Source organism: Lipotes vexillifer, unplaced genomic scaffold, assembly GCF_000442215.2.
Source record: "Lipotes vexillifer unplaced genomic scaffold, Lipotes_vexillifer_v1.1 scaffold358, whole genome shotgun sequence".
NCBI lineage: Eukaryota > Metazoa > Chordata > Mammalia > Artiodactyla > Lipotidae > Lipotes > Lipotes vexillifer.
Genome location: NW_006796357.1, coordinates 130,879 through 144,716, shown reverse-complemented (window position 1 = coordinate 144,716; position 13,838 = coordinate 130,879). Strand labels below are relative to the sequence as shown.

The 13,838-nt window shown below is 43.1% G+C and overlaps 1 protein-coding gene across 2 annotated transcripts in view; it reads right to left on the bottom strand.

Annotated features, from left to right (window-relative positions):
• The window catches only part of RNF128 (ring finger protein 128), a 100,704-nt gene that overhangs the window by 58,044 nt on the left and 28,822 nt on the right, over window positions 1-13,838 (bottom strand). Inside the window, exon 1 of one of the 2 annotated variants that reach the window (XM_007468499.1) lies at window positions 1,126-1,621. The exons of the other annotated variant lie outside the window; for it this stretch is intronic. Within the exon in view, the coding sequence (XP_007468561.1) occupies window positions 1,126-1,618 (493 nt within the window). The 5' untranslated portion in view covers window positions 1,619-1,621. Of the gene's footprint in view, window positions 1-1,125; window positions 1,622-13,838 lie in introns of those variants that run through there. 2 annotated transcript variants of the gene reach the window in all.

The following is a 13,838-nucleotide window of genomic DNA, read 5'->3' as shown; positions in this document are numbered from 1 at the left end:
CTCTTTCCCGTCATTATTTCATTTCATCCTCAAGGCAAACCTGTGGGAGTGGTTCATTCTTAGTTCTTTCCCATTTGATTGAGGAGGGAATCCAGGCTAGACTTCAAATAAGTTGCTCAAGGTCACAGGACTAGTAAGCAATGGAGCCGGAATTTAACCAAGGTCTGACTTGAGGCCCAGCTCTCAACAACTATGATATACTGCTACTACTATTACGTGTCTCTGCCTTTTTCTCCCCAAATTTTTTTTTCTTTGTCTTTTGGGGCCTAGGATCACTATGTACATATGGTATGGATACCTAATCACAAATAGGGAGAAGGTTTCTGGAAGGATAACTAAAGAGGGGAAAACAGTAATCCACCTCATCTGCACAAATTTAAGACCTACCTGGATTACATTTTCCAAATCCTAGGCCTTTGCTAGCCTCATGCAGAAACCTCTTCTTCTTTAATAACACTAATCACCTGTTTTGCCACTCAATATCCTAAATCAGATTTTTTCAAATGCAAAGGAAAGCACTGATACGAAAAATCACTTGGGACCTGAAGACCCCTGGGCAGAGAAGAACCCGACAGCTGAGCAAAGTTTCCACCAAAACTGGAATGAGGTTAACAGGGCACAGTAACACAATCTTGTACCTGATACTAGGAAACATGCAGAGAAAACAGTGAGAGAGGAGGGAAAAAATCTGCTGCGGGCCTGAGGCTGTTAATCAGGACAAGACTGAGGAAGGGATTTCCAGGCAGGCTTCTCGGGTAGGCTTCTTCCCAGTCATTTCAAAGCCAATGCCCACCACCAACCAATTAATCCAATGCAAACCACCCTCGTGAAACAGCAGGAAAAGACGACGCAAAGAGCCCAAACAGTCCTTCTCGAGTTGCCAGCCTCCTCACTGTTTTCACCCTTTTTTACCAGAGAGGCAAATTCTAAAGGATTTTTCTGCCCAAACCCCCGATGCAGGGTGAATCTCGGGGAAGAGAGGACCCTGCCCTCACTCGATGGGGACAGAAAGGACACTCGTTTTCCTTCGGAGCAAGGGGACAGGGGGAAGATTACACTGAGGAAAATAAGGGAAAATGGCCTTGGCAGGGGTTTGATGGCGCGCAATTCGGTAGCGGCACTCACCCGGGTGAGACATGGGGATGACCTCATTGCGGGTCCCCGGGAAGTTAAAGATGACGGCTCCAGACGCCCCTCTCTCGTAAGCCAGATGGATCTTGTCTGCGAAGGTGCAACCCCCGCCGCGCTGGATGAGGGCCAACCAAGAGACTTGCACGCTGCTGCCCCAGTCCCCCGGGACCGTGGGCACCGTGAAATTCGTGTGCGGGTTACAGGCGTTCAGCGCCCCTGGTCCATCGGGCGGTACCAGGACCCCAGCCACTGGCTCGAGCGGCGAATCCTGGCCGTACACGCCCTCCTCGCTCAGCTCCCACACGGTGCGGTTCACTCCGGTGTGCGGAACCCGCCAGGACACGTTGAGGTACGCGGTCCACACTGCTTCGGCTCCCCGGGAACCGGGGGCTTGCGGACTCAGAGCCAGCAGGAAGCACCAGGCCAGCAATCGGGAAAAGCCGCAGCCACCGCGGCAGGAGACCCCGGCCCCGGGCGGCGGCCCCATGGCGCGCGCACTCTGCGGTTCCCTAGGGCCCCTGGCACGCGCCTTCCCGGTTCTCGGCGGGATCCCGGCCTTGGCCAGGTGCGCGCCAGGTGGGGAGGGGGCGGGGAGAGACTGGCACGCACGGCGGGCTGGGTCGAAGCCGACAGACACGTAACGTCACTGGAGATGTTGCCGCAGATGCAGCTCTTCGGGGCTTCAGTCCTCTCTGCTACTGCCTTGGCCGCGTCGGGCTCCGGGGCTTTAGCGTGAAGCTCCGCCCAGCCGACTGGGGGTGGAGGCGGCTGGGAGGGAGGAAAGGACACTGCGGGATCCGCCTTTTAAAAGGGTAACAGGGGGCTTCCCTGGTGGCACAGTGGTTAAGAATCTGCTTGCCAATGCAGGGGACAGTACTTCGAGCCTTGGTCCGGGAAAATCCCGCATGCCGCGGGGCAACCAACCCCGCGAGCCACAACTACTGAAGCCCGTGCTCCACCACAATGAGAAACTCGTGTACCACAACAAAGAACAAAAGCCAGCCAAAATAAATAGACTAAATAATTTTTTTTTTAAAAAGGGTAACAGGATGGGCAGGCATTAGAATAGGATCAGAGGCTGTGTGGTCAGGTGTGTCAAGTCGTTGTATGAAAAATGGACAGGCGAGGAACTATGGAAACAGAGAACAGAAACGCTCGTTGGTAGGATTCGAGTCCCTTTTGAATTGCAAGAATATATTTTTCCCTCGTAACGTTTGCCTGCGGGGCATTTCTGGCTTAAGGTGCCAGAATGCGAAAGTACTTCTAAAAAGCGCAGATCTGAAAGGTCTGACTTGCAGTCCGCAGAATTTGGGTAGGTGGGTGGTGCTTAAGCAGGCTATTTACTAATTCTCTAAGCTGGGGGGGGGGGCGGAAGAGAGCATTGCCTTTTTTTAAAAAAAACTTTTTCCTTTCCTTCTCTAAACAAGCGTCATACTTTTGTATTTCCTTCTTACCCTTACCTCATACTAAATATACTGCATCAGATGCCCCTTCTAAAAGTAATCTTAGCCCTCAAAAAGGAATGACCATTTTCATACTCCTCAAAACTAAGCCTCTTTTCTTCCATTTTCCGCAAACCAGACTTACCAAACAGATATGTCTGCGCCATTCATGACCTTAACAATCTTTCTCCATCTCCCACTAACTAAAAAAGAGCCTGACTCACCTTGACAATTCACTCACAGCACTATTGCGTTAAGATTTCTTATTTTAAGTGTACAATTTTTATCTACCCTGTCAGTTATTACATTTAGTAGGTGCTCAATAAATATGCATAGATTAAACTGAAGTAATACTTCTGGTGTCTGACAGTTATGGATAACTTTTGGCCTTGGGGAAATTACTTCTCTGTGCCACAGTTTCCTCATCATCTGTAAAATGGGGATAATAATAGTACCTACCTCATAGAGTAGTCCAGATGATTAAATGAGTTCATACATATAAAGCACTTAGAACAGTGCTTAGCAGAATGTAAAAATTATATCTGTTAAATACTATTATTATTAAACAGATTCAGGGACCCAATACTTTTAAAATAATATTAAGGTTGTTACTTTGAGGTAATAATCAGAGAAAGTAATGTTCAGGGTGTTTACTTTAAGCCATTTATTTTAGTTCAAATAAATATAATTTACTTTATCCAGCCCAACATTTGTTAAATTCCTAATCAATCATTCCACTCCCCTGGCCCAACATTTATTTAATCAATATTATTTGCTAAGATTAAGCATGGGACAATCCTGCACGTGATGCTCTTATGGCTTGAGAGAAACCTAGAGGAAAATTAACACCATAACCAAACAGCACCTAGAATCCAAATAAATGGGCAATTTTGTGAAGCATGAATCATAGGTGTTGAAAGGGACTTTAGAGGTCAAGGGAGGTATATGGGACCAATAGCATGGCACCCCCAACTACAGATGATGTTAATCTGTTAGATAAAAATTACCTAAGGGAAAATAAAAGGGTAGCATCTGTCATCTAAAGAAATGGTACGGGACTTCCCTGGTGGCGAAGTGGTTAAGAATCCGCCTGCCAATGCAGGGGACACGGGTTCGAGCCCTGGTCCAGGAAGATCCCACATGCTGCAGAGCAACTAAGCCCGTGCACAACAACTACTGAGCCTGCGCTCTAGAGCCCACGAGCCACAACTACTGAGCCCACGTGCCACAACTACTGAAGCCCACGTGCCTAGAGCCGTGCTCCGCAACAAGAGAAGCCACAGCAATGAGAAGCCCGTGCACTGCAACAAAGAGTAGCCCCTGCTCACTGCAACTAGAGAAAGCCCGCACACGGCAACGAAGACCCAACGTAGCCAAAAATAAATAAATTTATATATAAAAAATAAATGGTACAGTTCCAGAAACTGTCTGAAATTGCTGGTGAAGAACACTCAATATTCAATCAATATTACCTGCATGATTGGGACTTCCCTGGTGGTCCAGTGGTTAAGACTCCGCACTTCCAATGCAGAGTGTGTGGGTTTGATCACTGGTCAGGGAACTAAGATCCCACATGCCACGCTGTGCGGCAGAAAATATATACATATAAAACCTGCATGACAGTCAACTATGTTGTACTTTGAAGAAACAATGTGTTTAAAAGAAAAGAGATCTTTTATAAGGTATTTACAAAAACGAAGTTTGGAGAGACATTTGTTAATATTCATTCTTTCTTAAATATTTATTGCAATCTACTATATGCCAGTCATGGGCTAAGCATTGGGTTAAAACAAAATAAGACATTAACTCTGCTCTCAAAAAGCTCATAAATTACCTTTGATGAGACAAACAAGCTGATAATTGTAATATATATATAGAGAGAGTGCTGATGTATATAGTATAAGAGCTACACTAGAGGTATGCATAGGGCAGTAGTGGGTGTTAAAGAAGAGGAACTAACCCACGCTGGTAAGTAAGAAAAAGCTTCCCAGAGGAGGTTACACCTGTGCTGACTTTGAGAGTGTTAGCCTTTCTATACAGAGAACAATACAAGAAAAGGCACTGAGGCATGAAACTGAAAATGTTGAGAAACAACAAATACTACAGGCTCTATAAACACCAAGTGTTTGGAACCAAGAGTACAAGAGATAAAGTTATAGAGGGACAAAGGGGTCAGTTCTTGAGAGTCCTTTGGGTAAAGCTAAGGAGTTTGGACTTAATCCAAAAGCAAGGAGTAATATAATCAGGGTTTAAGCAGGGAGTAATAAAATCAGATCTGAATTTTAGTGATCATTATGCTTCTCTGTGAATAAAATTTGGAGGAGACAAGAGTAGAAGCAGGGAGCCCAGATACAGGATTGTTGGCAGTGCTCCAGGTGAGAAATGAAGGTGGCTTGGACTAAATTGGTAGTGGAGATAAAGAGAAATGGACAGATTGGTAATGTATTTTGGATATAGAATCAACAGGACTTGTTTGGAGGATGAATGAGAGGGAAGAGTTAGGGATTGCTCTGAAGCTTTTGGCTTGGAAGACTGAATGGCATTTAATTAGGAGGAGGGTTTTAAATGTGTAGAGTGGGTACGAGGAGAAATGAGTTCAGTTTAGACAAGTTGAATTCAAGGTACCCATGATGTAACTAGGTAGAACTGTCCAGCAGGTAGTTGGATTTTCTGATTACTGAACACTTACTAAGCGCAAGACACTTGAGAGGTGCAGGTATACAGAGACAAATGAAACAGTCCCTGCCCTCAAGGAGTTCATAGTTTAGTAGGAAAGTCAAAGAGGCAAACACACAATAACAGTGCAGTGTAATACATGTTATCACTGAGAAGAGTATAGGGTGCTATGGCAACATGGGCGTGGCTCTCTTTACAAACAAATAGAGATAATCAAGAAAAAAGAAAGTAAGGATATTCAGGCATAGGCAATAGGCAATACATGAGAACACCAGCGAACATTCAGGGAACTAACATTCAATAGTTAGGCATGTCTGGGGGAGCAAAGGGGGAGCCAAGGGGAGTGAAGCAGGTCAAGTGGGTTATGCCAGAACATGAAGAGTTTAGAAATCTATGTTAAAGAGTGTGGGCTCAATGCACATGTGCACACACAGATACATAAAGTAAATATGGCAAAATGATAACAATTGTTGAATCTAGATGGTGGGTATATAGGTGCTCGCTGTAATATTTTTCAACTTTTCTCTATATTTTAAACTTTTTGTAATGATGAGTTTAGGTTGTGAATTTATATTGAAATCAGTGGATCAAACAAATGATAGTATCGACCTAGGCTTACATAGATCATCTGGATTGTATGAGGGCAAGACAGGAGGCAGAGAGACTGATACGGAGGCTAACACCCTCAGCACTATCTGGAGGTCTAGACAAGTAGTGGAGATGAAGGTATCAGACTATCATAGCTTGATGACATGAACCATTAAAATCATCCTATGAACTCCCCTTGCTATGAGTTCCTCCTCACCAAGCAACCTTCTTTTCATCATTTAGCTCCTCCTGTAAATATGCCTACAGGGAGGTAATTCTCTGATCAGCAAACACTAGTATCTGTTCCACTGGAAGTTATACTTCTCATAATAAATTAATCAGTTGGCATTTTGGCTTATATACTGGTCTCGTGAATTTGTTTAATTGTGAGTCAGTCCTCAGGAGCCCAGGCTCTGCTAATACTACCAATCAAATTTCAAAGCTTACAAAGCTAAGAACCAGACTGTAGATCATGACTGCATCAGAGTGCTCCTACTTTATGGAGTCTTGTCTGGGTAACTCTCTGGCTTTCCCTAACCATATCCCTCTGTCTCACTGTGATTTCTCTTCAAACTGCAACAGAGCCTTGCTACTAAGGATGAGATCTGTTGATTGGGAGCATCAGCACTGTCAGCAAGCTCATGAGAAATGAAGAATCTCAGGTCCCACCCAGACTTGCTGAATCAGAACCTGCATTTAAACAAGATTCCCAGGTGATTTGTATGCAAATATAAGTTTGAGAAGCCCTGAGTATCCTGAGGGTAGCCAGCACTCAGCCTCTGCTTGAACACTCCCAGTGTCAGAGCTTACTACCTCACAAAGCATTGCATCCTGAGTAGTACTGCGCTTTTCTTATTGGAAGGTTCATGGAAATGCAGTGTGATTTTGCTTCAGTCTTTCCTCTTCCTCCCACCCAACTCTTCCAACCCCAGGTCCCCAGAGTTTCCATGCTATTCCCCAGCTGTAATACCACCACTCCACCAGGGCCTTTGCTGTGAGCATTTTCCTGGTACCAGACTTCACCTTATTCCTGACCCTCAAAGCAAATTTACCAGAGTCCTAAATGTATTCCTTCGGGGCCCTGCTGTCCCTAAGGCTAATAACAGCTATTGTTCATTGAGCATTTACTATGTTCTTTACATGCATTATCTCATTAAATTCTTACAACCATCCATTATTATCCCCATTTTCAGAAGAGGAAACTGGCTCAGAGAGAATTAGCAACCCCCTAAGCTCATATAGCTAGTAACAGCTCATATAGCTAGTATCAGGATTCCAATGCACTTCTGACTCTGAGTATTAATAGCCGATAATGACTCAGTATCTTCCCTCTAGAGAGTGGTATTTGCATTCTAACATTGCCTTATACCCAAGAAGGAAAGTTCATGTGAAATCTTTCTTGCATGCATTTCAGGCACTGTGACCAGTGACAGAGATATATTTGGGCCAGGAGGCTTTTTGAATTCCTCAAATCCTACCACAAAGGCTAGCTTTGCCAAATATTTATATCAGCAACACTGAACTGAAAGTTGCCCTAAGCAATGCACTATCTAATGATGAACTGGTAAACAGAGCAGCATCCTGCAGAAGAAACAGCAGGGTACCACCATGGCTGATTAAGTTTCCGATCATACTGAGTTTCTGCAGCGGTGCAGAGATGGGCCATAGTGTTCAGCCTTTAATATGTCTGCAGGAAATGAGACACAACATCTGGCTTCTTACCATTAAATGGTAAAGCACCATCTGAGACAACTACTGTCCTGGCATCAAAGCAATGGTGTGGCCACACAGCTGGACAATATAGGTGTAGAGAATGAATGGCAACAAATTTCCACTCAAGGCAGTTGCTCCTTGTATAGCAAGAAGAAGATGACAGTGGTGTGGAGAGAGAGAGCAGCCAAACAAAACAGAACAAAAAGCCCCAAATGTGATGCTGCAGCATACTTTCAAATACTATACTGTTACTTGCAAATGCAGGTAAACCTCAGTCAGCTCAAGTGGGTATACAACCATTAGAAAACGGGATATTTTTAAACAAAGATTTCATGCACTCAAAGAAAAGACAGAATTTCAGAGAGGGGCTTTACAACAGTAGGTGTGCTATATCTGAAACTAAGAACAGTCTTATACCTGTAACAGAAATAGCTACCATTGAGAACCTACTAGGGGCCAGATACTTTACACCCATGAGATAAGTATTATATGCTACATCTTACAGAAGAAGCAACCCGCGCTCAGGTTAAGTAACTTGCTGAGGGCACCCATTAGGGAATAACCTAATGATTGGATTAGAATTTGACCCGACATCTTAGTACAAAACTACACTCTTCTCCTTATGCAACATTCCACTCCTTATAACACTACCTTCCAAAGTAGAGGTAGGAAGGAAACATATTTATTGAGAACTTACTATGTGCCAGACACTGTACGTGTATTAATTATATCATTTGATTCTTACAACAAGTAATAAAAGCCCATTATTTTCAGATGAGGAAAATGAGGCTCAGAAAGGTGAAGTATCTTGCCAAAGGTCACACAGCTAGTAAGTGGCAGAGTTGGAATTCACATGGGAGCATATCAGACTCCAAATTCTATACCATTTTCACTCTGCTGTACTACCTCTCCACACACGTAGTAAGGATATTATTACAAGGTGGAAAGATGTGGTGTTTTTCAACCAGATATGGTAACACTTTTAACCTACTAAGAACCCCTCATCAGGGTGCCCTGATTTCTTGCTGAGAAGCCCTGGAAATCCTAGATAACAGAGATTATGAAAGTACATTTTGTCAAGTGCTTCATCATCATTTATAAATGTCTACATCTTCAGTTGTACACACTCGCTCCCATGCATGTGTGGAGTGGAATGCCTGAACATGTGTTATGTGTGGAAAGGGTGTTTTTTGTCCACTGACGAAAACTGGTACAGAAAGGAATTGTACTGATAAGGGTAATGCAGAAAATTTAACCTGTGTCAAGTTGATTGCTATTGAGGGATCAGATTAGCTATCTTGAGTTTGGGGAGATGATTGAGGGGATCCCAGATTGCTAAAAAGGGATAAGAGTGGGGAAGGGCCCAAGGCATGGGAGGGCAGCAATGGCTCCAGGGGAAAGTTGGGCAGGGGAGGTGCTTGGAGGGAAAGATGGACATGAGTGATTTTTACCCTCGCCTGCAGTATCAGGACAACCTACTTGGGAAATTAATCTGTTCTCATGCAGTCTCCTCTCTCTCTCTCTCTTTTTTTTTTAGGTTTCTAGTAAGATGAAGACTTCCAAAGAACTAAATCTGTGTCCACAAGAGATTTATGTATATTAAAAGAAAGAAAAACAATTGCTTGGGGAAAATGGGAAAAAATGTTTTTAATGAATTGTGCCCTACAGATATGGCCACATATTTGAGGTTTACTTCCAATCCGTTTGTGCTACTCAGTAGACTAGATCCACAGAACTCCCTCATTCCAGTCTCTGTTGTTATTTTTAACTTTTCCATTGACTGGTTATGTGACACCAAGGAAGTTTCTCTTTCTTCTTTCTCAGCTACAAAATAGGGATAATAATAATGGAAAATTGTGCAGATATATACTGAACCACTTAGTGTTCCTTCAGATTAAAGCCTACCAAATCAGCTAGTGTAGCTAAAATAAATATCTATGATTTTGCCACTGCCTAGGACAAATGACAGAATCGCTGTAGAAGGGAGTGGGCCTCGCAGGCATGGATAAGATCAGTTTACTAAATTAGGGAGGGGTTAAGTTCTTTAAAATGCACATGGGCAGTAAGCTTTTTTTTAGCCTACAGACAGAATGGGATTCCTTTCTAACAGGAGCCTAATTTGATAATTCCTAGTAAAGCTGGGGCTTCTGAAAAGCAGTTTAAGAATAAACATAGTGGGCTTCCTTGGTGGCGCAGTGGTTAAGAATCCGCCTGCCAATCCAGGGGACACGGGTTCGAGCCCTGGCCCAGGAAGATCCCACATACCGCAGAGCAACTAAGCTCCTATGCCACAACTACTGAGCCTGCGCTCTAGAGCCCGTGAGCCACAACTACTGAGCCCACGTGCCACAACTACTGAAGTCTGCGCACCTATAGCTCGTGCTCTGCAACAAGAGAAGCCACAGCAATGAGAAGCCCGCGCACTGCAACAAAGAGTAGCCCTCGCTCGCCGCAACTAGAGAAAGCCCACGTGCAGCAACAAAGACCCAATGCAGCCAAAAATAAATAAATAAAATTAATTAATTAATTAAATATCATAAAAAAGAATAAACATAGTTATATTGTAGCACATAATCACAATCACCTACTGAGGCCAAGGTATACTCTATTTTTTTTAGAGTAGAAACTTTATTTTATTTATTATTTTAAAAGTTTTATTTATTTTTTGGCTGTGTTGGGTCTTTGTTGCTGCGCATGGGCTTCCTCTAGTTATGGCGAGCGGGGGCTACTCTTCATTGCGGTGCGTGGGCTTCTCATTGCAGTGGCTTCTCTTGTTGCGGAGCACAGGCTCCAGGCGGGCGGGCTTCAGTAGTTGCAGCATGTGGGCTCAGTAGTTGTGGCTCATGGGCTCTAGAGCGCAGGCTCAATAGTTGTGGTGCACAGGCTTAGTTGCTCTGCAGCATGTGGGATCTTCCCGGACCAGGGATCAAACCTGTGTCCCCTACATTGGCAGGCAGATTCCTAACCACTGTGCCACTCGAGAAGTCCCAAGGTTTACTCTTTAGAAGCTAAAGTCAGCCTGAGTGTGGGCAAAGGCAGCCTTTGTATTCCAAGGGGCAAAGTCAAAAATTCACAGCTGCCAACTATATGCATTAGGATTAGTTGCTGCTGGCCAGGGCTCAAAATCGATCAAAAACTTGGAGTAAACAAGTATCTGGCAATAAGTGACCAGGTACTAGCAAACAGTTGAGACAACTGAAATTAGCTGGCCCCCCACTCATGATTCACATAGTAATTAAGTTCTGTCACACCAGAATTAGATGTGTCATGGTTATGCTGATCTCAGGAAATGGGCAAGAGACAAGCAGGCCTTCAACAATAGGGTATTTTATGGGCTTCCCTGGTGGCACAGTGGTTAGGAATCTGTCTGCCAATGCAGGGGACACGGGTTTGAGCTCTGGTCCGGGAAGATCCCACATGCCGCGGAGCAACTAAGCCCGTGTGCCAGAACTACTGAGCCTGTGCTATAGAGCCCACGAGTCCTAACTACTGAAGCCCACACACCTAGAGCCCGCGCTCCACAACAACAGAAGCCACCGCAATGAGAAGCCCGCGCACCACAAGGAAGAGTAGCCCCCGCTCGCCGCAACTAGAGGAAGCCCACATGCAGCAATGAAGACCCAAGGCAGCCAAAAATAAAAATAAATAAAATAAATAAATTTTAAAAAACAAACAAAAAAACCCAAAAGGGTATTTTATGGTTACAAAAATTACTTTGGTTTGACTTCACCACAAATCATGCAGTATAAAGTATAGGAACTTTAATGAGGAAAAACACTAATGGAATCATCAAAAGGAAAAAATGTCCAGATCCACTGAACCACAGCACACTCAGGAATCCATAAAATCACTTCTCCCTTAGCTGCCAATCTTCCGATTAGCAGAGGGTGGGTATACTCTTTTCTAAGTTGTCTCTATGTAACTTTGTGTGCAGATAGGATCAGTATACTTCAGGTCCTTCAAAACAAACTAGTTTGGACACAGAAGTCAACAACTGCTTAATATTCTAGATGCTGTCAGCTCTGGAGCCACAGAAAGCCTTTTAGCAGAGGCAATGAAGTGGCTCAGCAATGTTTGCTTTTTGTGGGGGGAAAAAAAGAGAGAGGGAAAAGACATTGAAAGCCTGAAGCTCCTGTTTGTTTGAAGAAGAGTTTGTCAACTTTACCTTCAATAATCCCACCAGTTCATTAAATGTTTTCGTTTTGTTGAGGCGGTGATGGTTGAGGTGTTTACAGACCCGATAAGAGCATATGTTTGGGCCCTACAAGGTGTTTAGGGCTCAATACCCTGATGGTTTTAGGACCTTCTGTTTGTTTGGATTCAAGGCAGGAAGAAAACTTTTCAGCACACACATTCCAAGAGTCAGGCTGTCTTATATCAGTGCCTTCAGTTATGCCCCTCATAAGGCGTTTTCAGCAGAGGTTTTCAAGTTCCGAGACAGGTGGGACAGTCAATTGCTTAAGGGTAGTATACTGGAACAAAGTAGATTTATAACGCCTGCTGTTATGCAGCCTTTTTTTTTTTTTTAACAGAATCTTAGCCCTCTCACTGCAAGTTGTGTTATGCAGCAGTGAACAAGCAAAGAAGAAACAGACTTTCTGGGGAAAAAATGTGCTAGAACTAATCCCACCTGATAACTGCAGTCAGTATTTGAATTTAGGGAAAAAATTTTTTTTTACTAACCTCGACCCTCTGGGCCATCCGACATACAAAATGATAAGCAATAAGCATCACTGGGCATACAGGACTTAAAATTTTCTCTTTTCGAGTTTCGGTGATTTAAAAGAAAATTCACACATTCTCTAATTTATTCATTAGAATAATAAACATTTTTTAGAGCTTCTAATATCTACGAAGTCTTATGATAGTTGCAACAAGGTCCCTCCATTTAGTATCTTAGTCTACTGGGGGTAAATTGTACCAAGGAAAATTTTGTGAGCCCTCTCTTTGTTTTTGCCTATGTGAATCTAGATTATAAGCAATACAAGCTTTAGTTGAAAGCCTAGTCTAATCTCAATTGCCTACTAATGGGGAAGAGAAGTGATATTAATTTTCTCTCAGATTACTGTGAATAGCCTTCTAATTGATTTCCCTGCTTTTAGTCTCTCCCTCACTCCAAGTCATCCTTCATATTACTGCCATTTATACTTTGGAAAACATAGCTATGATTATGTCATTTCTCACTGTATATTGAACAGAATAGAAATTTCTAAGCTTTGATGGCTAGGATCTCAACAATCTAGGTCCATCTGACCACTGTCTCCTTTATACCTCCACTGTGTCTGACATGTATGTGTATTATATATAGTATCTTCCATGCTATGCTGCATTTATTTACTTACCTATCTCCTCCGTCAGAGACTGAGTTCCTTGAGAGGAGGGACCATGTATTTTTCTTCTTTGTAGCCCCTGCTCTTAGCCTGGCACATTAGAGTACATTTGAAAAACAGTAAGTGGACGGCAAGAACTGGAGGGCAGGCTGGTTAGTTTGCTGGCTAGCTGGTATGATTTTTTTTCTACTGTGTTTGTTAAGGTATAATTTACATACAATAAACTTTTTTTAGTGTACAGTTCCATAAATTTTGACAAATATTCAATATATAGTCATGTAGCCACTACCACTATCAAGATATAGAACAGTTTCATCACCCCCAAAATTCCACATACTATGCCTTTATAGTCAAAGCCCCCCACCTCCTTAACCCTTGGCAACCCTTCATCTGTTTTCTGTCCCTATGGTTTTGCCTTTTCTAGAATGTCATATAAATGGAATCACTCAGTATGTAGTTTTTTTGTGTCTGACTTCTTTCACTTAGTAAAATGCATTTGAGATTCATCCATGTTATTGCAATGGCAGGGCATTTAAACAAAAGAGTGGTCAGAGAGTTGGGTGCTGGGAAGGGGTACAAAGTCCTGTGTGAGTATAGAGGCGGGAATGTTTGCTTTTGACTTAAGAAATTAGGGGAGATTTCATGGAGAAAGCAATGTCTGTCTGAGCAGGGCCTTGAGGGATAGGTGGGATTTTTATAGGTACCAATGGTGAGAGAAGATATTTCAGTAAAGGATATAGCAGAAACAAAAGCTCAGAGTCAGGAAAGAGCAAGGGGGATTTAGGAAACATTATTTCAGTTTGTTGAGAGCATAAGAGGAGGAGTAGCAGGAGATAGGGCAGAAAAGGTAGGTTAGGGTTTTGTTGACTTAGAAAAGGTATTTAGGAATTTGGTCTTGATTTATTAGGCAGTGGATAGTCATTGCAGGTTTTTTTTTTTTTTTTTTTTTTTTTTTTTT